Source organism: Pyxicephalus adspersus, chromosome Z (genome assembly GCF_032062135.1).
Source record: "Pyxicephalus adspersus chromosome Z, UCB_Pads_2.0, whole genome shotgun sequence".
NCBI classification, from domain to species: Eukaryota; Metazoa; Chordata; class Amphibia; order Anura; family Pyxicephalidae; genus Pyxicephalus; species Pyxicephalus adspersus.
The window spans coordinates 86,721,644-86,746,650 of record NC_092871.1 but is presented as its reverse complement, the minus strand read 5'-3'; the positions used below and the strand labels follow the sequence as shown (position 1 = coordinate 86,746,650).

Here is a 25,007-nt window from a genome sequence, read left to right as displayed (position 1 = left end):
GGGGCAGTATGTGCAGGCGAGGAGATAAGAGGGTATGATAGGGGCAGTATGTGCAGGAGAGGAGATAAGAGGGTATGACAGGGGCAGTATGTACAGGAGAGGAGATCAGAGGGTATGACAGGGGCAGTATGTGCAGGAGAGGTGATCAGAGGGTATGACCAGGGGCAGTATGTGCAGGAGAGGAGATCAGAGGGTATGACCAGGGGCAGTATGTGCACGAGAGGAGATAACAGGGTATGACAGGGGCAGTATGTACAAGAGAGGAGATCAGAGGGTATGACAGGGGCAGTATGTGCAGGAGAGGAGATAAGAGGGTATGACCAGGGGCAGTATGTGCAGGCGAGGAGATAAGAGGGTATGATAGGGGCAGTATGTACAAGAGAGGAGATCAGAGGGTATGACCAGGGGCAGTATGTGCAGGAGAGGAGATAGGAGGGTATGACAGGGGCAGTATGTGCAGGAGAGGAGATAAGAGGGCATAACAGGGGCAGTATGTGCAGGAGAGGAGATAAGAGGGTATGACCAGGGGCAGTATGTGCAGGAGAGAAGGTAAGAGGGTATGACAGGGGCAGTATGTGCAGGAGAGGAGATAAGAGGGTGTAACAGGAGGCTATTTGCCCGAGATAGGTGTAATGGATTTGACAGGGTGCAGTATGTACAAGACATGAGATCAAGTCGGGCAAGACAGAGGAGCAATATATGCAGGAGGAGAATGCAAAGGTTTTAACATTGGGAAATATGTGTATGAGTGGGGTGTGGGGGTATACCAGGGGGCAGTATGGAGTGGGGCAGTGGTATGTGCAGGAGGGGAGGTCAGAGGGTATGACAGGGGGCATTATATGCAGGGGGAGAATGCAAAGGTTTTAGCACTGGGCAATATGTGTATGAGTGGGGTATACCAGGGGGCAGTATGGAGGGGGGCAGTGGTATGTGCAGGAGGGGAGGTCAGAGGGTATGACAGGGGAAATAACTTGCAGGAGGAGAATGCAAAGGTTTTAGCACTGGGAAATATGTGTATGAATGGGGTGTGATAATATAACAGGGGGCAGTATGTGTGGGGAGATATGTGTAATGGATTTGACAGGGGACAGTGTGTACAAAAAGTGGCATCAGAGGGTATGACAGTAGGCTGTATGTGCAGGAGAGGATATAAAAGGCTATGACAGGGGCAGTATGTAGTGAGGAAAGTGCGGAGGGTATAACAGGGGGCAATATGTGCATGGCAGGAGCACAGGAATTGTAAGAAGGGCAGTATATGCAGAACAGTATGTATGACAATAGGTAGCAAAGAATGAACATGATAGAAATGTTAGAAACAAACTGAAGTATGTAGAAATTTGTTAGATGAACATAATTTGTTAGATGAACATAATAGGAAAAAAGGGGTAGAATATGAGCTGCATTTGTTACAAAAGGAAAACCTGATGGCAAGCTTTTAGTTTTATAATTAAGGATATCAGGGATTTTTTTTACAATTGAATGTCAATCAGATTTAAAAAAATTTAAATTTTGTTTCTAAATTTAGCTAGTCTAAATGCTGATAATATGTCTTCATACTAGCCTCCTGTTATTCTCAGTAAAGCAGCACTTGCAGGGGTGTAGAGGAATCAGCATTATCAGCCAATTAGACTGCACTGCCTGCACATTTGCTATAAAGCAACAAGGTACTGAAAGGAGGGATGGAACACATTGAGCTATGCGATGATCTAATGAGTGGAAGTCAAGCTTTTTTATGTATAATCAGGAGATTTTGGGAATGTTCTGACACAGCGTTGTGCGGGCTCTGTGGCTACTGCTTCCGTGCAGGCCAAGAATCTGCTGCTTGGCATGGGTGCATGGAGCTCCAAACCAGCGGAACAACACTAAAAATCCTTTCACAGTTCATTTTAGGTTTCCCAGAGATATACGTAGCTGAGGGTAGCTTATAAACGGCCAAAAATCTATATTAAACTCTTTTGGTATAATTTGTCACATTGGTAATGGTTTGAAGGCATTCAGCCATCGCACCTATGGAAACCATGGCCATTTCTATGGAGTTTGTGTTCCTCCAGTGACCTTGGCTTCCATGATTAGAGAATAGTTACCCGTCCCAGCACAGTCATTATTCGGAGATGATAGGGTAGGGTGTCCTCCCAACCATAAAACCATGCTGAACAATAACATTACCTGCAGATGACTGTACCATTTATATACAGCTAACTGCCTCCAAAGAATACATTATAGCATTCCTTCCCTGTGACACCTAAATACTTCAGCTGTGATTTTTAGGAGAGGCACAAATATTGGAGCCACCACGTCTCTTCCCTGACTTGCTGGGGTGTCCTGAGCCCTTCACATATAACACGAGAAGGAGTCTGAGCACTTCCTTGTAAATGAAGTGACTGGGGTCAACATTTCCCAGAGGTTACTAGGGGAGAAATGAACAATTTGCCCCTCTCAGGTCAGTTTAAGTGACACCAATGATCTTCTTGGCTATCTGTAAGGATGACATTCTTCCCAATAGCCAGCAATGTAAGAGGAATTCTTCCCACTGACCACCACACTTATATATAGTGAGCTGTGGATTTAATAATTATAGCAGGAGGGCCCTGAAGACCTGAAAAGTATTTCAACGGTTCCTCCTTGGTTTGGAGTCCTCGTCCCCTCTGATGCCATAGATTACGGTATATCTGTTATATATGCAGGTTTGTCATCTGCAGCTCCAATTTATTGTATGACGCCACGTTATATGTTGGCGCTTAATTAACAATTATATATAGTTAATTATATATAATTTTATTTGTAGGTTTTGCTGACATGAGTAAAACTGTTAATTATATTATGTTCTCCTTAGGTTGAGTCTCTACTGGCAGCAAACAAGGAAGCTTTTGTTTTATTAACCCATGAAATGCCCAAAAATGACCTTGTATTATTTATTGTGACATCATACATGGGGGCGATGCAAAAAAAAATGGTCATTGAGATGCGATAGGTTGGAAACATTTCAATGCAAAAAGCAGCTTTGTGTAAGGGTCACGGATATTTTATCCATATCATTAGCTATAGATCCCAGTTTACTAAGGGAGAAGATCGACATTTACTAAAATGTGTCCTGCTACCAAAAAAAAATAAACAAAAATGTGAATTAAAGCCTAAAACCTGCATGTAAATAGGCAACCTGTTTTCCAAGTGTCAGGAAGGATAGGAAATGGGGTAAACACCTGCCAGAGAACGCACAGTACTACACATATTGCTATATTTGGCAGCTTGAAGGATGCTTCATAAGGATGTATATGGGGGGACCATATACACCTCTGCTGGTAAAGAGACCCTGTCATTGTGTTACATTACTCTGTGACAGAAAACCTTTTTCTAGTCAGCTGACCCATCACCTTTTTCTTTGATCTCAACCATCTTCAGGAATCAGGGCCCATTCACACTTCGCTGGCTTTGGGTAATACGTTACATGGGTTGGTGTGATGCCTCGCCTTATGTGCCTAATGTGCTTTGTGGTGCCCTGCTGATAATATAAATTTTGGCATTCAAGCCTTATACAGTATGACAATGATTTTCCTGACAGTGTTCTTGAGCTGGTATTACTGGTAGGATTTTGACAGTGTGACGCTCCTGCTTTTCTGTACCTATTCCAATGTTCCTGGTCTGATGTTCTTGGTCTGCAGTCTCTGTTCCAATGTACTTGGTTTCTGCTCAGTGTTCCAGGGTTTTAGTTCTATGATTCCTGTTCAGTATTCCTGAGGTGGGTTTCTTGTCCAGTGCTTGGTCTGCAGGTCCAGTTCAGTGTGCCTGGTCTGAAGTCTGTGTCCTTGGTCTATGATTTTATTTAAGTGTTCTGGATCAGGGGGTGTTTCTTCCCCACTGTTTTTTTCTGGAGATTTTTTGACTCTGCCTGGTCTGGGGTTCTTGGTTTGGTTCTCCTGTTCATAAGAACATCAGTAGTCTGATGTTCTTAGCCTGGAGTCTGTGTTCCAGAATCCTTGGTCTAAAGTTTCAGCTCAGTGTTCCTGGTCTGAGGTTCCTCTTCGGTGCTCCAGATCAGGAGATGTCCCTTTTCTATTGTTGCTTATTTGGAGATTTGTTAACTGTGTCTGGTCTGTTTTCCAGGTCTAGTCTTCCTGTTCAATGATCCTAGTTGTTGGTCTGCTGTTCAGTGTTCCTGGACCAAGGTCCCTGTTCAGTGATCCGACTCTGAGGTTCCAGTCTGTGGTTCCTGGTCTAGGAATTCCAGTTGAGTGTTCTCAGTTCGGGCTTCTTGTTCAATGATCCTGGTCCAGGAATTCCATTTCTGTGTCTGTGGTCCAGGCTTCTTGTTGAGTGAACCAGTTCCAAGGTTCCTGTCTGGTGTTCCTGGTCCAGGAGTTCTAGTTCAGTGATCCCGGTCTGAGGTTTCTGATCACTTTTCCTGGTCTAAGGTTCCAGTCTGGTGTTCCTGGTCCAGGAATTCCAGTTCAGTGATTCTAGTCCGAGATTCCCATTCAGTGTTCCCGATTCGAGGTTCTCGTTCAGTGTTCCTGGTCTGAGGTTCTCGTTCAGTGTTCCCGGTCTGAGGTTCTTGTTCAGTGTTCCTGGTCCGAGCTTCTTGTTCAGTGATCCTGGTCCAGGAATTCCAGTTATGTGTTTGTGATCCAGGGTTCTTGTTCAGTGATCTTGCTCCAAGGTTCCAGTCTGGTGTTCCTGGTCCAGGAATTCTAGTTCAGTGTGCCTAGTTTGAGCTTCTTGTTCAGTGATCCTGGTCTGAGGCTCCTGTTCAGTTACCTGGTCCAGGAATTCCAGTTCTGTGTCTGTGGTCCAGGGTTCTTGTTCAGTGATCCAGGTCTGAGGTTCCTGTTCATTGATCCTGCTCCGAGGTTCCAGTCTGGGGTTCCTGGTCCAAGAATTCCAGTTCAGTATTCTCAGTTCGAGCTTCTTGTTCAGTGATCCTGGTCCAGGAATTCCATTTCTGTGTCTGTGGTCCAGGCTTCTTGTTCAGTGAACCAGTTCCAAGGTTCCTGTCTGGTGTTCCTGGTCCAGGAGTTCTAGTTCAGTGTTCCCGGTCCGAGGTTCTCGTTCAGTGTTTCTGGTCCGAGGTTCTCTTTCAGTGTTCCTGGTCCGAGGTTCTTGTTCAGTGTTCCCGATCCCGGGTTCTCGTTCAGTGTTCCTGGTCCGAGCTTCTCTTTCAGTGTTCCCGGTCTGAGGTTCTTGTTCAGTGTTCTTGGTCCGAGCTTCTTGTTCAGTGATCCTGGTCCAGGAATTCCAGTTATGTGTTTGTGATCCAGGGTTCTTGTTCAGTGATCTTGCTTCGAGGTTCCAGTTTGGTGTTCCTGGTTCAGGAATTCCAGTTCAGTGTGCCTAGTTTGAGCTTCTTGTTCAGTGATTCTGGTCTGAGGCTCCTGTTCAGTTACCTGGTCCAGGAATTCCAGTTCTGTGTCTGTGGTCCAGGGTTCTTGTTCAGTGATCCGGGTCCGAGGTTCCTGGTCCAGGAATTCCAGTTCAGTGATCCTGGTCTGAGGTTTCTGTTCGGTTTTCCTGTTCCAAGGTTCCTGTTCAGTGTTTCTGGTTCTGGGTACCTGTTTTATACTCCCAGGCCGAGGTTCCCATCCAATGCTCTTGGTCTGGGTTCTCGATGTATCCTGTCATTCATTTCCTCTATTCCCAGTCTGGAGAGCCCCAAGCTTTTAAAGCTTTTCTAAGGTGTTCCGAATGTTTGCCAGTCCTGTAATGGGTGCCGGTAAACCCCAGCTTGGTTCCAGTTGGTGATAGAAACCAAACACCAAATACAGCCCTGTGTGTGTGGGATATGGAGGGTCTTCAGTTCTCATTATTCACATCCCCACCATCTTGCAGTCCACATGGACCAGTCTGATGCCTCCGATCATCGTGTAAATAGTAAGGAACATTCCAATTAAAGCTGCAGCACTGATATGCAGACATGGAGGGCCATCTACCTGCTTCCACCTTCCATTCACACATGGCGGTCATGTTCTAAACAAGCCTGCTCTGTAGTGACGGACATGATACATACATGATGAATGTGAAATGAGAATATCAGTCTGCTGCAGGCAAGGGGGGGGCATTTTCTCAGTCTCCTCAATGACCAGACAGTACATTGCATTCAGACACAAGGTTCACCTCTCTAAAATAAAAGATTAATAATGGTCAATGTAGTATCAGTGTTCTGCACCTTCAGCCATGAGTGCTACCATTTGTATGACCTTATTATTCATACTATTAGTCCGTTTGTAGTTCGCTGCTTATTTTAGTTTTTTCGTGGTATATCAGTAAAAAATTGACCACAAACAACATTTTGTTTGGTTTTATTTTTTGTTTCTTGCAAATGTTTACGTCACCGTAGCGCACGTTATCCTCACCTTTCGGTATTCCCGTCACCTCTGCCCTACCTGAGGCGCTGAGAACGTGGGCGGGGCTTCACATGCAGAGCGCTCTGCGGTCATTGGTCGTTTGAATTTTTCTTTGAGTTATTGTAATGCTAGGTGGGCGGGAAAACTCGGCCCTCTGGTTGGTCAGTGGCGCGGAATGCTTTTGTTATTGGCCACCAGTAGAGGGAGCGTTCTGAGTGGTGGACTGATTTTTGAAGCTACTGATTGGCTGAAATGATTTTTACCGGAAGGGGCGGGGAAAAAGCGAGCTTGAGTGGCTGCTGCGGGTGAGGAGAGGAGCGGCGGGGAGAGGTAAAGAGAACGGCGGGAGCGTAGGGGTGAGACTGGGGGGATGATGAGTGAGAACGGAGGCTGGAGTGTGACTGAGGGAAGAATTTGGACATTATGTATATATATGTGCAAATAATACTGGGTGTGTCCTGTCCCAGGGCTCTTTATTAATGGAGGTGAGACGGAAATCACCATCCGGGTGTATGTGAAAAACATGGAAGGGTATGGCATATTGGGGGGGTGTAGAGGTATGGAGGGGGGGATAGGTGAAGGAGGGTCAGTGGTGGTACAATAGGTGAGGGGGGCTGTGTGTTTGGGCTGTGATGGGTGAGGGGGTCTGCGTGCCTGGGCTGCGATGGCCGAGGGGGTCTGTGTGTTTGGGCTGCGATGGCTAAGGGGGTCTGTTGAAGGTATAGTGGTCATAAGTGGGGTCTTTGGGGGGTTTGGTAGGAAACTAGGGAACTTGTGGTGATACATAAGTGAGTAATGAGGGTCGGGAGGGGGGAACGTTGGTGGTTGGCAGGGGGTCTGTAGGTGATAGTGGATGGGGCTGTTGGAGGTACCATGGCTCCAGGGAGAACTGTAAGGTTATAGGGTATGGGTGGGGCAAAGGGGGGGGGGGTGATAGAGCATCTGTATTGAGTATAATGGGTGACAGGGAGGTCTATTGGGGGTTCATTGGCCAACAGGAGGTCTGTAGGGTTATGTCTGATGGTGGGGAGGTCTGTTTTGGTGACTGGGGGTTTTGTTGGTGGCACAGTGAATGGCAGGTGGTCTGTAGGTGGTATGGCTGGTGAAATGGAGGTTTATATAGGTATGGGTGGTTACAGAAAGGGCTGTATGGGTACAAGCAGGTAAGAGGTAGGGGGTAACATCAGGAACTTTGTATGGGTACAGTAGGTAATAGAAGGGACTGTTTGTGGCACAACCAATGACAGGTGCACTGTTGGGGGTATGGTAGGTGACCGGGGTGTATGGGTATAGTGGGTTAGGGATCTGTATTTCTTTAGCATTTCCATGAGTGACAATTGGAATGCCTCCTCCTGATGTGTTCTATATAAGAGTAAAGCAATTATTAAACAGTTATTTGTATAGTCCCAATATATTCCGCAGCGCTGTACAATAAATAGGGTTTGCAAATGACGAACAGATACAAAAAATGACACAGGAGAAGGAGAGGACCCTGACCCATAGAGCTTACAATCTAATTATATAAAATTCTGCGTTATTGATGAATGTATTGGCTCTGCTCTCTCAGACCTTGGCAGGATTTACATTTCACAGGGGATGTCTGATTTATGTTGAGCAGCCATTTAATAAGCAGGTCTGCCAGTAATATAAACATATAGGGGCCCGGCCTTGTACAGATTCCTAGTATAGTGTATATATATATGAGATCGCCTACCTTGTATGGCAATAGATGATCTCTATCAGATCCTTCTCCCTGGAAAGGTTTTGTCACTGGTAAATGTTATTTATTATCGGTAGAAGAGTTTGTTGTGCGAGTTGGAATTTTAGGGAGTGGCAGCTTTTGTGAGCGGCAGATGTTTGCTCTGCAGAAAGACCCGGACTTCCCATGTGTATCGGGACATTTACTGTCATTCCTGTGCGTCAAGGAGGAGTTGTTTGCAAGATCCAGGTGTGCTTACCTGGTGCACCTGCGGACCAGTCCCAGAAATAGGAAATCATTGTTGGGAGTGAAATAATATCGGCCTTACACCCAGGGCTTGGCCCAAGGCCCCGCGTCTGAAAAGAAGATTCTAATGAACAGCTGTACTGGAGTAATTTCTTGTCAGATTTGGGATCCTTGGCTGTCCCAAAATTCCACCAAAAAGTCATATAAATATCGTAACCAAGGATGTTGGGGATAGATATTTTTTCTGGTATTGAATTATTTACCTTTTGGTGTTTTGTACAATATGAGGCTTAAAAACCGTGAATGTGTCATACTGTACATATCTACCCTTTTAAGATTTTTCTTTTTTATCCTGCCCATAGAGTACAGCCGGTTTGAGTCCAAAATCCATGACTTGAGAGAGCAAATGATGAACAGCAGTATGAGCTCGGGATCTGGATCTTTGCGTACCAGTGAGAAGAGGTCACTCTATGTCAGGTACGGTCATTCATTGCAGCTTTTTCTTTTTTTAAAGTCAGAGAAATTAAGTACAAAAGAGTTTTGGTGTAATTCCACCTGTGCTAGCTATTCCAATAAAGCAAGGCACCTGTCTCTAGCATTGCCTGTGGTCCCCCTGGTAGAGGCAGGGCTTTGCTTCCTTATATTACAACCGCACCTTGATGACAAGAGGGTAACAATAGAGATTGGGGAAAGCAGAGGCAGAGAATTTTTTTCACTGCAGTTCCTCAGGTACAGCTTTCTCTCCAGCAAAGAGAACAGTAAGAAGCACTCCAGTGACAGCACAAACTCTTGTGCGTCCGCAGTCAGAGACATCAGTGCCAGAGATTTCACACTACATGCAGTGTCCCCCCTACCCCTTTTTAGACAGATGCACCACCTGGCATTTTTCAGTAACAACCTGGCTGTTTTTGGGTGGTTACTGAAAATTACAACAATACAGGGGCTGCCACCGGCCTTGAAAAAATAATCTGGGGATTATAGTGTACATGTGTACAGCTATGAGGATACAGAACAGGAGTGCCTAGGCACAGGAATTCACCTGATATACAGCTATGAGGATACAGAACAGGAGTGCCTATGCACAGGAATTCACCTGATATACAGCTATGAGGATACAGAACAGGAGTGCCTAGGCACAGGAAGTCACCTGATATACAGCTATGAGGATACAGAACAGGAGTGCCTAGGCACAGGAATTCACCTGATATACAGCTATGAGGATACAGAACAGGAGTGCCTAGGCATAGGAAGTCACCTGATTTACATCTATGAGGGTACAGCACAGGAGTGCCTAGGCACAGGAAGTCACCTTATATTCAGCTATAAGGTACAGGAGGGTACAGGAGATCAGTATGGCTAGAAAATCTATATTTGACTTTAAACAATCTTTCTCTCATGAATAAATAAGTGGGCTTTTCTTCCCCATAGCCTGGGATATAATTTTATTTTTGATGCTCCTTCCCCGGCTATACATATCTGGTAAGAGGGGTATAAGAGCTATAGCTGCTACTTTTGCCAGCACAGAGCACTGCAGAGGGAGGCCAGGAAAGGACATTTTCCTTGAGAGAAAAATCAATTTAAAACATTTCAAATAAAAAATGAATCATAAATTCTAAGATACAGAGTTACAGGACTATAAAAAGACTTTATTGCGCTGAAATATATGACTAGAACAACTCCCATCATATATGAGCTCAGGTAGATTCTGGTATGAAATGACCTTGATAGAATATTTGTCTATACATACATCTAAAAACATTTTTTTTGTTTCTTTTGCTTTGTTTTTTTTTTTTTTCAATTTTAAGATACAGTTTAGGTTTTACATTTAACATTTTTTTTTTTATTTTTCTATTAATTGGTTTATGTGACAACCTTGTACTAGTGAGGGACAAATGTGACTATAAAATATGGAGCTGATTGTAGCGTTTTCCTGTGTTTGGACTTGTTCTGATTTGAGAAATTGATCTTTTTCTATACAGGGCGCTGTTTGACTACGACCGCTCTCGGGACAGCTGCTTACCAAGTCAGGGCCTGAGCTTTTCTTATGGTGACATCCTACACGTTATCAATGCCTCCGATGATGAATGGTGGCAGGCCAGGCTGGTCACTCCACATGGGGAGAGCGAGCAGATCGGTGTCATCCCCAGTAAAAAGAGGCAAGTGGATTGTATACCATGCGGTAATTTGTGTATTCATTGTACATATAACCGTTACCTATATATCCAGGGTCATGTGACTATACATATTCCTGTCCTGCTGGTTGTGCGCAGTATCCTGGTGTGTACAATTGTTCTCGTTTCCTGAGATCTTCACTGGTAATGCAAGGGAAACTTCCCAGTGGGGCCCATAGTATATGTGTCAGTTTCTTTTTTTTAATAATTACTTCTGTTTATTTTTATACAGGGTTGAGAAAAAAGAGCGAGCAAGACTTAAAACTGTCAAATTTCACGGACGCTCGGGCATGGAGTCTAACAGAGTGAGTACATAAACTAAGCTTAGGTGTAAAATAGTACAGGGTGATCACTGTTATTAGGTTTTTATTTATCTTTTATTATACGGCTCTGCTCGGTGCTATTAAAAGGCAGCATTAGAGCAATGAGCTTTCATTTTTACGAGCATCCTAAAAACAGTGCTACTGCCATATGTGACTGTGTGCTGTTCTTTTATTTTATAGCATTCACTACATTTCTGTGCATGGTTGTGCATTTGGCCACCTATTCAATGAATGGACTGACAATTGTAACGTATGGCAGCGTGCACAGCTGTAGTGAACCGCTTTTTAGTCTGCATTCACAGATTTCTTTATTTAGGAACACATGATTCTATTAATGTCAACAGAAGCAGCCTATTATAATGAGCTTGGCCTTTACTGCCCACGTTTGTTGGAAGTCAAACCAGCGTCCAGCCTGGCCAGTAATAAACTAGATAACATGGTTGAAATAGTTAGTCATACAGAAATGAGAAACTGCTAATCCCAAACCTGGGTTAATAATGGCAATTGGCTATTGAGTGATCTGCAGGTGCCATTGTGGGACCTGAAAATGCAAATGGCTGTTATGCTGACTTGCAAACTTTATATTTAAAGCCTTGTACACCTGTAGTTAGATGTTTGTGTAGGGCACATTCTCCATAGGCCTGTGGTGTGTATTAACCTCCCTAACGGTAATCCTGAGTGGGGCTCCGGAATTAATTTTCAGTACCAAAAGCGGTCCCCGAACCGCATTCGGGGTGGAATTGCAAAGGGGTTTAAAAAGTTTACGTGGTAAGCGGTGCCTGCAGCGTCTGGCATCTGCTTCCCCTGGCAATGCCGGACATCTGTTTAACCTGGCGATGCCGGGCCGACATCTGCGTCCCCAGCGTGTGAACGTTGGAGAGGCGAGGCCCGGGAACGCAGATACCAAGCATGAAATTTAAAAAAAGTATTTTTAAATGTACCGCTTTTAAATTAAAAAATAACTATTATTCATACCGCCAAGGAGGTTAAAGGGGAGTTACATCTCCAGAGAGGTAACCATCTTCCTGGTTACTAAAAGTAATAGAAGTTGTCTTTGTGTTTATCATGGATTTAAGAAGGAGGTACTAATGGAATCCTCAGAATACCAAGAGCCTCGGACCTCATTTACCATAATGCCTTATCTAATGGTTGTCCTACACATCATTCTGTATTCTATGGGACATGTCGTTTCTACCCCTTTAATAAATTATATCAATGTGCACAAATTAATGGGAATCATATTAGAGAAGTTGATTTTTGTCCTGGTTCGATGGAGAACACTATGTATAAATGTCAGCAGATGGGATATGATAAAGGCTGATTCATCATGCTTGCTAAATTTGTCCTACATGTCATGTTGGTCCTCAGTTCATCACACTCTCCCGTTATGATTTTTTTTTTTTTTGCATGCCTTTTAAACCCATGTTTTTTGTTTCCTTTTGCCCTCCCATCATGCTCCTCATTTCTACATTTGTGGCGTTGTGTCCTTGTTGCCCACTTTTCTGTGCCCTCCACCATCTGCCGCAGTCCATCAAATCCAAGCGTAAAAAGAGTTTCCGACTGTCTCGGAAGTTTCCGTTTTACAAGAGCCTTGTTCAGGAGACCAACAACGCACGTAAGTAAAAGGAAAGGTCGGAGATTGCTGGCGCTTTATATTAGTTTAGTGATGTGAGAGAAGAGTGATTGACACGATTCTAGAGGTAAAGAGGTGGATTGCCAAACACAACCTAAATGAAACTGGGCAATTAGAATGTGTGAGGTCTATCAGACCATTGTAAATTGGGACTGTATGGTGCAGGTAGCTTTCTTTTATTTTTAGAGACCCTGTCACCTATACAGTATTCTCTCTAGAATTTTTTTTATGCTGGGTGGGGGAAAGCTGAAGGTGGGTGTCAGCCCCTGTATTGCAATCCAACTTTTCAGTACCCACCCAAAAACAGCTGGGTGATTGCTAAAAAGTGCAGGGTGGTGCGCCCAGCTAAAGAAGCTGGAAGCATTACAACTGCAAGCTGGTGGGGCGTAGGTGGATGAGTATACCTTACTAGGTGGATAATGTGATATGTTATCCAGGGAAAGGGGCTTTCCACGGTGGTTGGGCGTATAGAGAATAACTCCCTCTGCTCTTTAGGGTTGCCCAGCGGAGAAATGTTATACTCTGTAAAATGTACCAACCTTGTTCCAGTGTTTAACCCAGAATCTTTTTTTAAAGCTGGATGGGAAGAAATTGTAGGTGGGTTGCAAATCTTGTAATGTGACCAAACTCTTCAGTAACCACCCAAAAACAGCCGAGTGGTTACTGAAAAGTGTCGGGTGGTGCGCCCAGCCAGGAAGAACACTTGTTCACTCAGTGACCGTCCTCTTACTTTAACAAATAATTATATTTATTTTCCTCATGATAGCAGAAAGAGTCTTTGTGATTCACATCGAGACGTTATTGTAATTAGCTGTCTAGGCGACAGGTAGATTTTGTATGGGATTTAAAGGAAAATAAATTGTGACTTTCCACTGCATAACCTGAAAGGGGAGTACTGGCCATGTAGTGGACATCTTTTTGCCCATTTCTTGGGTGTTTAGCTGCTCCACTGCCAATACTCTGTCCATTGCCTGAACACAGGATCACTTTGAATAGGGAAACCATACCTTATTATAACCATGATTTATCAATATAAAAGTAGGGATTCATTTTACCTTGGAGCAGGTGATTGGTAGTTTTATTATTCAGAGCAGTCAGAATAGGAGAAGTTATTAAGGTTTACAATAATCCCCTTTCGGTATCCCTAGCAGTATGGGCCATACAAGAGTTGCTTTGTTCTGGGGATGGGGGCTAATCCTAGGAAATCTGGGCTTTAGTGCTCTAAAAAATGCCAACTGAGGCTGCCTGTACACTACACGGTAATGGTGAGGGATTGTCGGGGTAAATAGACTGGACATTTGGGCAACCAACACAGCCAGTGTCCAGCTGTTTGTCTCCAAAATAAAACCTTTATCTTGCAGAAGCTGGTAATGCTATAAGCATTGTCTTTATAAAGGTTGTAAGCCCTAAATCCTGTACGGGGTGAGATCTGTGCCCATCTTGACATGGCACTGCCTGTTGTCCTTGGCCGCATCTCTCATCCGCAGGTGCCCAGGTGTGTTCAACCCAGAAATTTTTGGTGGGTGGCAGCCCCTGTTATGTAACCCAACTCTTTAGTAACCACCCAAAAACAGCCGGGTGGTTACTGAAATGTTCTGGGTGGTTTATCCAGGTAAAAGAGCGTCGGGCAGATCACTGCCAGGCCAGCATCCTCCCCCCAATCCACAGTTAAACTTTGAAAAATAAGCTGCACTCCACTTCCTTGCCACCAAATGCTGTTGTTGTTACAGGTGAACATCACCAAATTCTATAGCTTTGGAGGTTCTGATTTATTGAAGAGCTTCTCATTTTTCATGTCCTATAAATAATGAAAACACAAAGTAATGTGTGATTGGGGATCAGAGCTCCATAAAACAGTGGTTCCCAACCGTTTGCAGGTTGCAGACCACTAAATGCAGACACTCCGGACCGCACATGTGGGGGAAGCCGTGTGTGACTGAAAGGGGAAAAAACCCAGAGTGATGTCATGATGCCAGAACCCGCTCACTCTCCCACTGGATTCCCTGAGCCTTCTGACCCCGGCTGGTGGGTGCACCGGCCAGAGCCTCGGACCGGGGGTTGGGGACCTCTGCCATATAAGACCATAAATTGGCCGAATATCTCCAGATGGGTCTCATTCAGAGAAAGTTAGTGGGAATGAATTCTCATTCATCTGGCTTTGTGGAGGAAACAGAATTATAAATATGAAAATCCGCTTTACTTCTTTCAGTTGCTCACTGAAAATTGTGCATGTGACTCATTGTGTAGGGCAGTGCTCTGGTGCACTTTGGGGTGCTGTTAACACATGTGGGACAAAAAGCTTTCATTTCTCATACTATTGCTTAGACTTGCAGACGTGACAAATAGTTAGGTTATATAGAGGAGCAACATTCCCAACGATGCTTCCCATCTGCATTTCATTATTTCAGTGCTGAGTTTGTCTGCTTGGTGGTGCTTTGCCCATGCAGTGACCACAAGCAATCATCCCAGGTCAGTGGGAATTGCTGACTAGTAATAAAAGATCCCCTATTAGACAGATAGAATCATTTCTCATCATCTGGGAAAGGAATGAACGACTGGAAAGTCTGATTCTGAGTACTGCTGGGACTCCCATGACACCATTGGGCTGATTTATTTTTTTTGCTGTGTCAGCGGGATGTTCATTAGTAATCTAGCAGCTTCAAACAACAATGGTAGTCGTATAAACAGCCCACTTTCATAACTTCCACATTGTCCAAATATCGTTCAATCCAATGAGCATCAGAATTGCCCCAGTGCAATCTGCAATTTGTAACCTAGCTAGACAGCACCATCTGCTGGTCAGACATGTTTAATCCCTGGTTAGATTAATAGGTGTTTTTATAGTGAAAATTAATTAATATTATTAAACAGGATTTATGCAGCGCCAACATAGTACGCAGCGCTGTCCATTAAATAATGATTCAGTCAGCATCCCAGCAATATCTGCCCCATTCTCCACACACATTTTATAACTTGTGAACATATATTGCCCTAGAGCAGGGGTCAGCAACCTTTACTATCAAAAGAGCCATTTTGCCTCCTCTTCCACTAAAGAAAAATAGTCTGGAGCCGCAAAACATAACAGAAGGGGATCCCCCATCAGAGATCTCCCCGCGGCAGCCGAAGGGAGCCACAACAAGGAGGCTGAAGAGCCGCAGGTTGCAGACCCCTGCCCTAGAGGAGTCCTTTAGGTATGATTTTGGACTTGGGGATAGGTTTTGACGGATCACCTGATCTGTCATGTGATGCAAACATAACAATGGTGACGGAGCGCTCTGGAACATTTGTACACACTCTTTCTTAACGTTTCCTTCGCATAGAGAACGTGTGGAAGGTTTAGTTTTTTCTGTGCATGTTGCAGTTTTAGCTGCCAGGAGTTCGCTGATGGAAATCCATTCAATACCAAGTCGTTCCATTTACCTCTGGCTATTCTTTTATTTCACTTGAGCTCCTTTTCTCGTGTTCTCCATGTTTCCTTCTTTCATTCATGCTGTATATTTAGTCTCAAATGCTCCAATCACAGCTCATTTCCACTTTTCCTCCTCCATGATATTTCTGCATGCCTCTCCAGGTTGTTTTGTTATACGGTGGAGGGGATATTAGGTGAAGTTTCTGTTCTTCTTCCTAACACTTGTCTCTAGCCGGCTGTCTCTCACTGTCTCTCACTGTCTCTTTCTCCTTTTCTTCTGTCTCTGTAATATCAGGATTTCCCTGGCTTAAGTGACGATTATTATGGATCAAAGAGTCTGAGTAAGTCCCTCGGTGTCAGGGGGTTGTCTGCTTGAAGCTCCTCCCATCCTGGGTGGGGGCAGGAAAGTCCTTGATTGGTGGTCCTTGTTCCTTCAGCCTGTGACATCAGAGATAAATCGGGTCACCGCTTTCAGTATCTGTTGGATTTCTATTAACAGACTGGAAACTTAAACTCTGTTTCTAGAACTTTTGTATCTTAAACTGAACTTTCATTTTAAATCCACTAAATGAACTCTTGTCAAAACCAATAGGGTTCATTTCCTAAAGCAGAGATGTCCCTTCCAGTATTCTGCAGAGGAGGACCCTAGCTCTGTATGGAAGCAGTGGTCTCACTGAAGAGGTTTGCATGTTTTTGCTGATTGGAGGGCTCTGACTGACAGGAGACTGCAGGACCCCTACATAGAGACCACTGCTTACACACAGAGCAAGAGTCCTCCTCTGCATCGTATGCAGAATTTTCTACTTGGTGACAGCTTTGTAAGGAAAACTAGTTATCAATTTTTTCAATATAAAGTATGATTTTAGCTGAAATTTCAGTTTGGATTTAATGTTTGTCGTTATTTTATTACCATCGCCTATTTTTTTTAATGCTGTATTTCTGACACTCGGCTGGGGTGCAGTGTTTTTTTTTTTTTTGTTTCACCTAAAAAAACATTCAAACTGCATGTTCAACTCATTTTATTGATGAGAATCTGGGAAAACCTAGAGGACTCAGCGTCTGTATTGAGTGTTGTGTTTGTGTGTCGCTGATCTATAACCCCCCTCCCTCCTGCAGTGTGTGCGGTGCGTCCGTAGTCACCTGGTCACCTCATACAGATATTCTCTTATTTTTTTCAGAGGCTGTAACATCAAACACCAGTGACAGCGAGAGCAGCTCCAGTAAGTCGTCTCTTGATTTAGGGTTTTATTTGCATCTTTGCTTCCTGCTATGTAGAGCGGGCTGGATTCTCAAACTTCTCTTCCTTTTCCTTACAGAAGGACAAGAAGACACTATTCTATCGTACGAGCCGGTGATCCGACAGGAGAGTGAGTATAACACCTAATATGTAGATTATTCTTCTGCCTTGAAATTGTAAAACTTACCTGCCCCCCCCCCAAAAAAAGCCTAAAATATCAAAACTGAACCCGCATTACTCACCTGTCCCTGTTCCATTGCAGAGTGCCGCCATCTTCCATGTTCATTCCTAATATCGGTCATCTTAATTGGTCGTGCTGTGATGAAGTAACTCCTTCACAGGAAGTTCATTCATTCCCAGTACATGCAGGGGAAGCCGAGTATCCTGATAACTAAAGCTGGCCACACACAGCTCAGCTTATTGCCAGATACCAGGTCAGACAGGTTAGAGAGATTGTTGCAGAAGAGACATCGCCTGTCAATTTCTGCTACAATGACCAGCCTGATCGTGGATTCCTAAAAAGTTCCACTTTTTAGTTCTTTACAGCCCAAAAAAAAACTGGGCCAGGCAATCGCGCTGAATCTGGATTTTTTTTTTTATTTATGGATGCTCCACTTTCATGGACACAAAATCCTGACCCCAGACATTGTTGATTTGGTACAATAGGTAAAGCCGAATTGCTGCAGTCTGTTGTCTTCCTGGTGACCAGCTTGCCATTTGTATCCCATGACAGCAGCTCCACCTTCACTTGTACAGGAAGGGGTAGAATCTTTTCAATGGGTTATAGTGGAACTTTAGAAATACAATTTCCCTAACTCGGTGATGTCACTAAAAAGTGTCCCTCCTGTAATTGTGGGCACCACTCAGGTGTGCAGTGTCCCCGGCCCTTGAAATATTGTGCCCCCACTGGGCTCAATGAGGAAACAGCAGAGCTTCCTTCTGTCCAAAAAGGAGGGAAGTCCATGGCAATGCTGAACCAAGATAAAGAGAAATTGGATTTGATGGTCAGCGGGATGAAGCTTTGGCAATGTTCACCTGATGTCTTGTAGAAGATAAAATATATATTCATCCCAGCCTGACATATCTAAGCTCTATTGTTTTTAGAGAAGTCCGTAACGTCATCCACGATTCTTAGTGTTGCTTTGTTTTTGACGTGTTTTATACATCTCTTGCAGTTCATTACACACGGCCTGTCATTATTCTGGGTCCGCTCAAGGATCGGGTAAACGATGACCTCATTTCAGAGTTTCCTCACAAATTTGGCTCTTGTGTTCCACGTAAGTCTACAAATATTATTTATCATAGTTGTACTCACACAATGTACCCCGGCCTCATTTTTTTTTACTGTTGGGTAATGTTGCACCAACATCAATTTTCCAATATGCCAAACAGCAGCCAGAGAAGCCTCAAATCATCAGAGTGATTGGACTGAAATTAAACTGCAGCTATAAATGATTTATTTGGAGAGTCAGCGAGGTCTAAGAGAAGCACACCATCCTTTCAGTGATACATGGTGGCAGATCTCCCTGCTGTTTGGGGTGATAGGGGAGAAATAGAGGCGCAGGATGTTTATTAGAGACTGCTGGCGAGATGAATGGAGCATATTAGAAAATACTGGAGGACTATTAGCATGCAGCGCAGGCTTGGACCTTCCTATGTGACATTATTATTATCATTATTATTATTATTATTATTATTAATAAACAGTATTTATTTAGCGCCAACATATTATGCAGCGCAAGTCCAACGTTCAGTGGCTGCCGCTAGAAAAGTGAATGTTCTGGATTGGTCATTCTGGTTGCATCACTTCAGCATCATAAAGCCACTTTGGGAAGATCTTATCTAATGATTTATAAAATCTAGAGAACCTTGATTTTTTTATTTTACCTGGATTAGGCATCTTCACCACAGGGTTGGGGGGGGAGTCCTGATTCACATCTAATTCTAAAAGTAGATTTTTCATTAGTAATATCCTTTTGTTACAATTGCCTGTAATTAGCTAGTACCTTATTATTGGAGGTGCTCACTCCCACCTCAGTGTTCTCCATGGACCCTTTCAGCTAGGCGCACCACCCGGCACTTTTCAGTAACCACCCGGCTGTTTTTGGGTGGTTACAAAAGATTTGGGTCACAGTGCAGGGGCTGCCATCCACCTACACCTTCTTCTCACCTGGATTTAAAACATTTCTAGATTAAACACTGCACCTTCTTGACTAGGCAGGGTTACACAGCCCTCCATTGCATGTAGGTAGATCACCCTGAAATCCCCAGGGATGTATGATGGGGCTTTCCCATGAGGCTTCAGGACATCTAACCCACAGTCTGTTGATCTCACATTAGCAAGGAGCCTGACTGTTAATATCAAGAAAATAAGAGCCAACTTCTGAAGCCAAGATGATGTTGCAAGGAAAAGGAAATGCTGCAAATTGCAAATACACAGGAGTGTTTCATATCCTACAGGAGCTGCTAATTTCCTTTTTGTAGCCATGCCAAAGTAATCAAACTTAGGCCCATATTCACCCATAGTTTTATTGCGTAATGTTGATTTATTTATAATGTGTTTGGACTGATCAGTAATAGTGTATATACTACTACACAGTATCTGTATAGCGCCAACATAATATGCAAAGCTGTACAAAGTCCATTGTCATGTAAGTAGCTGTCCCACAAAGGGGATCACAATCTAATGCTCCTACCATAGTCATATGTCATTACCACAGTCTAAGGGAGGGAAGCCAAAAAACCTAACTGCATGTTTTTTGAATGTGGGGAGGAAACCCACACAAACATGGGGAGAACCTGCAAACTCCACGCAGATAGTGTCCCAACCGAGATTCAAATATCCCCATCTTACAAACCCTTGCGGGGGGATCAACACTTCTCCGTACATCTATGACCACCCAGTACACTTTCCTTTTTTTTTTTTTTTTTTTTTTTTTTAATGTAAATTTTGATTAAAGTTTTTAACATATACAAGTATACAACAAAGCAGGATTATAAAAATAAAAAAAAGTAAATAAAACATATCTTAAACAATAAGAGAAAGGTAGGCACAAAATACAGAATGATGTCAAAACATGAAAAAAACCTTGCACTTCCCTTTCTAACAGAACTTCCTCTCTGTGCAGACACTACACGACCCCGGCGGGAGAACGAGATGGACGGTCAGGACTATCACTTTGTGTCTTCTCGGGAACAGATGGAGAAAGACATCCAGGACAACAAATTCATAGAGGCCGGGCAGTTTAATGACAACCTGTACGGCACCAGCATTCAGTCAGTGCGCACGGTGGCTGAAAGGGTAGGTGAACCGCAGTAAAAAGTAATTCACCCAAATATCCTGAACATGATTGGCTCACGACTTTTCTCTCTTCTAGGGAAAACATTGCATCCTCGATGTATCTGGCAATGCGATCAAACGATTGCAGCAAGCACAACTCTTCCCTATCGCTATTTTTATCAAACCAAAATCAGTAGAAGCTCTCATGTAAGTCAACATTCCCCCTTCCATCCCCAATGTGTGGCATTTATTATACGATGTATGTGGCTGAATGTAGCAAAGGGCTCATTTTAGTATATTTACTTTTAGGTAGTGTGTGTTGTTTTTCTCCCATTATGTTTGCGCTTTGGGTTTTTCCTATAGATACATTTTGTTTATTGCTGCACAAGGATACAAGGTGGTATTTTGCTTGCTGCGGCTCCTCCTACTATATGTATGTAAAGGATAAAGTTAGGAATTTACTTTACTCTGTCCTCATCTCATGATATTGTCGCCCTTCTGGGTTCAGTCCTTTTAAAAGAGCAAACAAAATCTCATAGGAAGACAACGCAGATTATGGTAGCTGCATTTTCCCAGAGATTTTGTGTTTCTCAGGCTGGGAGACACTGGGGGCTGGACACTTTTTTGGCTGGGGGACACTGGGGGCTGAACGATTTTTTGGCTGGGGGACACTGGGGGCTGAACGATTTTTTGGCTGGGGGACACTGGGGCTGAGCACACTTTGGGTGAGAGACACTGGGATTAAGGTGCTTTTTGGGGAGAAAGCCCAGCCGGGGTCAGGTGCCTTAAAAGCTTTGATAAATCTGTGTTTGCTGATTGACAACTGACGAGCCAAAAATGTGATTTATTGGTCAGAAATATGTCAAATGGTGAATAACAACTTTCTGTTTGTTTCATGTCAGGGAGATGAACCGAAGGCAAACATTTGAGCAGGCTCACAAGATGTTCGATAAAGCCACCAAGCTGGAGCAGGAGTTTGGGGAATATTTCACAGGTAAGGTGGGCACAGTGGGGCATTTGTTGTACACAAAGTCTATATGGAGAAATCTATGTGTAATGGAAATCCTATTGGGCATCCCTGCAATGCCCATCCTCTAATATGTGTTTATGTGAAAGGTGAGCCCTTTAATTTTAAGGAGGGTCAGTTAGAGCTGTATGATATGAAGTTGTTTTTTTACAATAGAAACCCATGGAATTGAGTCTGTAGCTCCGTATACAACATAAAACAATAATATGTAGTAATTCTCTTTACAATCAGGCTGGGGGTGGGAGGGGCTGGATGGTGCTGGGTGGGCTGTCTCACTTGGTGCAGCTTCTAATGTACATTGTGAGAAGTTTATGCAATTAAATCAAAGTAGGAGGTTTTAGTCCGGGGGGGGGGGTCATTTAAATTGGGCGTCATTTTAATTTTTGCAATGTCTCTCTCTCCTCGCCAGCCATTGTACAGGGCGAGTCATTGGAAGAAATTTATAACAAGATCAAGCAGATAATTGAAGATCATTCTGGGCATCACATCTGGGTACCATCCCCTGAAAAACTCTAAACCATCTTCTGGACAGCTAAATCCTCAATGACCCTCTACCACCCTCCGCCCAGAGATACGGAGTTCCGGGGTTCCATAAAAACACAGGAGACTGTCCCCCCCAACCCTGGGAAGACCCTCAGACTCCGCTTCTTTTTGGAACTTGCAACTTGTGTGTAGTTATACCGGCCCTTTCGGGAAATATTGTGCGGTCATCAAGGAATCCCTGCCCTTGTGGGCAACAAAACAAAAACAGACTGAACTTTGATAACAAAATGCAAAAAACAAAAAAACAAAAAAGGGAAAGAGCAAGATGAGGCCACGTCCTAACTTCAAACCAACCTACCCTTCATCTATAACTTTTACCCCTTGCTGGATTGGAAGAAGGCATATTTATATACATATATATATATAACGTGTGTGCGTGTGTGTGTGTGTGTGTGTATATATAATTTATATATGACTATATATATATATTATATATATTTTGGCTGTGATGGGATATTTGTCCCTGCTATTCTATTGTTTGTAACAATTTTTTTAAAGTCTTTCTGTGATTGGGGGGGAGTTTCGGGCTCCTCTCTGGTACTCAATGGCCTACCCACCATGGCTGCAATCACTTGCTCCGGGTACATCGGCTGTATGGAGAGTGCAAATTGGGTGTCTGGCTGCCTTTTTTTTAGCAGCTTGTCAAGCTGGGAAGTTTCTTCTATTTTACTTTTTAATACAACAACTTTCTTGAAAACTGACAATGTGCATTAGACTTTACAATTTTAACTGACAAAGGGAAAGCTTTTTTTTTTTTTTTTTCTTTTTTTTTTTAATTAATTCCCAGAAACTAACAAACAAAACAACATTTTAATTTAAAAGGAGCCGTCTTCTCTTGGCTGGCTGTCATAGAAGAAACTCAAACTCTGACAAGCTAAGATGGTACTTTGGGGGGTAGCTGGCGACTCTGTACAGCCTGGAGCTTTATATGGCTCTACATTTGTTATGGTTGGAGAGCTTTTCACAATCTATTCCCATTCTGTAGATTTATTTTTTGGGAGTTCACCATATGGGGGTTGCACGTGTTCTTAAATACTAAAGTGTGCACATGGGTGCGCTTCTTTTCTGCTGGTTCTCCTGATGAAGGACCAGAAAAGGGGTCTGTTGTGAGGAGGCCAGGGCATCCTGGTCCGGGGGAGTTCGCGACTGATGAGAGCTGGGATCCTGGCCCGGAGAGAGGGGATGATGAGGCGGCTAGGATGCTGGCCCTGGGGAAGTGCGTGAGGGATGGCGGCTGGGATCCTGGCCCTGGGGGGATGCCCGGGGGGATTGGGTGCGCAATGGGCAGCAGCAGGGATCCTGGCCGGTCTGCCTCTTGTGTGTCTGCATGACTATTACGTTTAATCTATTTTTTTTTTTTTTAAGGCGCTGTTTTGCCGTGTGATCCTTTTTTCATGGTAACTTCCATCAACGGGTATAAAAATCAATTCTTTTCTTCATTTCCATTAGAATAAAGTTTTTTTTTTTTCAGTTCACAATCCTGCCAATTTGAATAGGCCTAAATACTTGTGAGCCTGGAGAGGGACGGAAGGGCTTAGCGCTATGAAATATTCTAGGTATTTCTGACACCTAGCTCCAACCCACCACATGACAAAATTGGAATATTTGGGGCATTAAAAAAAGCGCTGTGGGCATAATATGGATGTATGTGGGCAGCACCTGACTGGAGCAGGTTCTACCAGGAACTTATTGGTGAAGGCTTATCTGTATGTTAGGAATATCTTACTAAAGGGATCAGAATTTTATTTTAGGAAAGAATTAAGAGATGTTCAAGAGGCAGCTGAAAAGTTACGGAGTTCATAGGAAGTAATGCTCCTCGGCCTGATGGCGGCCCACGTATTCTGAACACAGTGCACAGACCCTAAAGGATAATTGCATCTTTGTATGAAATCAAAGCATTCTGATTGCAAATATTTTTAAATATCTGTTTCTTTTTTTTTTTTTTTTTCCTTTTATGTGTTTTGTTGTTGCCATTCTGTGCATCCTGAATATCCCGCTTCAGCAAGCGGAAAGATCTGCCCAGCACCAATGATGTCATCTGCATGTTGAATGCTAATTGGAGAAAACCATTTAGAAGTGAATTCTGATTGGCTTCTGATGTCACAGCTCTCTCAGGACCCGCCCAGTGCCTGCAGCCAGTACATCAGCTGGCAAGGTGTGACAACATTACAAAGGTGCGCTTATCCTTTATTTAGGAACCTTGTGCTGCCGCCGGCCAAGGTCAGACTTATAGACGCAAGCCAAAAATTATCTCTCAGTGTAAAAATTCTTAACGCTCAGGGTCCCTTTTCCATGTGATGGAGAGCAGCGAGCTCTTCCACAGACTCGAGGATTTAGTAAACACTGAAACGGAGGTTATTGTCCGGAGTCGGAGCCGCCGGTGCGCCGTAGACCAGCTGGCTCATCCGGTTTGTCAGGTGGTCTTAGTGTGGGCGTCATCAACTTTTTTAGGGCTATATATAGTTTGCTTTTTAACAATTGTGCTCAATTACTTGTGATGACAAAAAAATCAATGGAAGTCGAAGCTTTGAGGTGGGGGAAACTCGCTGAACTTCAGGAGAGAGGGGGATATGTTGTGTTCTATTCAGCTGCTATTCAAGGGGAATTGGCGTAGCTTCCCCCTACCTCTACCAATTCACTTTATTTAATCATTGCCACCTGCCTGCCACCAATCAGCTGCAATAGGCTGTGATGGGGGGGGGGATGGTATTATGTAACGGGGTTTTTAATGGCCGGGTGGCGTGTACCAATGTGTGATTATACAACCTTTTATATATGTATATCATTGTCCCTGCCTCTCCCCTCCCAATTGTAATTTACAGCAGAGCCGAAAAAAATGAAAAGGAATTCGATTGTTTAAAGAGAGACTGGTGAACCCAGGAGGCACATATATTTTTTAATAAACGAAGTTGCAATGATTTGAGTCTATTATTTTGTCTTTGTGTGTCATCTTTATTAGAAATATCAAAATTTATGGTGAAAATAGGGGATCAAAAAACCATCAAAAGAGCTTCTGTAATGTTAGATATTTGCTGCCACATCCACTGGAAGATGCAATGTGATTGCTCCAATATCTACAATCCATCGGGGTTTACCCCCTTTAT

General features: G+C 43.6%; 1 protein-coding gene across 4 annotated transcripts in view; it reads left to right on the top strand.

The window, feature by feature from the left end:
• The window catches only part of LOC140344348 (disks large homolog 3), a 42,873-nt gene extending 18,052 nt beyond the window's left edge, over positions 1-24,821 (top strand). The window contains exons 1-12 of one of the 4 annotated variants that reach the window (XM_072431444.1): positions 6,590-6,665; positions 8,643-8,757; positions 10,260-10,436; positions 10,684-10,756; positions 12,302-12,389; positions 16,995-17,036; positions 17,133-17,183; positions 18,229-18,330; positions 20,182-20,354; positions 20,431-20,540; positions 21,236-21,327; positions 21,770-24,821. In XM_072431444.1, coding sequence (XP_072287545.1) covers positions 8,687-8,757; positions 10,260-10,436; positions 10,684-10,756; positions 12,302-12,389; positions 16,995-17,036; positions 17,133-17,183; positions 18,229-18,330; positions 20,182-20,354; positions 20,431-20,540; positions 21,236-21,327; positions 21,770-21,876 — 1,086 coding nt within the window. In that variant the 5' untranslated portion in view covers positions 6,590-6,665; positions 8,643-8,686 and the 3' untranslated portion in view covers positions 21,877-24,821. Of the gene's footprint in view, positions 1-6,589; positions 6,666-8,337; positions 8,528-8,642; positions 8,758-10,259; positions 10,437-10,683; positions 10,757-12,301; positions 12,390-16,111; positions 16,158-16,994; positions 17,037-17,132; positions 17,184-18,228; positions 18,331-20,181; positions 20,355-20,430; positions 20,541-21,235; positions 21,328-21,769 lie in introns of those variants that run through there. The other 3 variants (XM_072431443.1, XM_072431442.1, XM_072431441.1) reach the window with 3 other exon arrangements.
• The last annotated feature ends 186 nt before the right edge of the window (positions 24,822-25,007 follow it).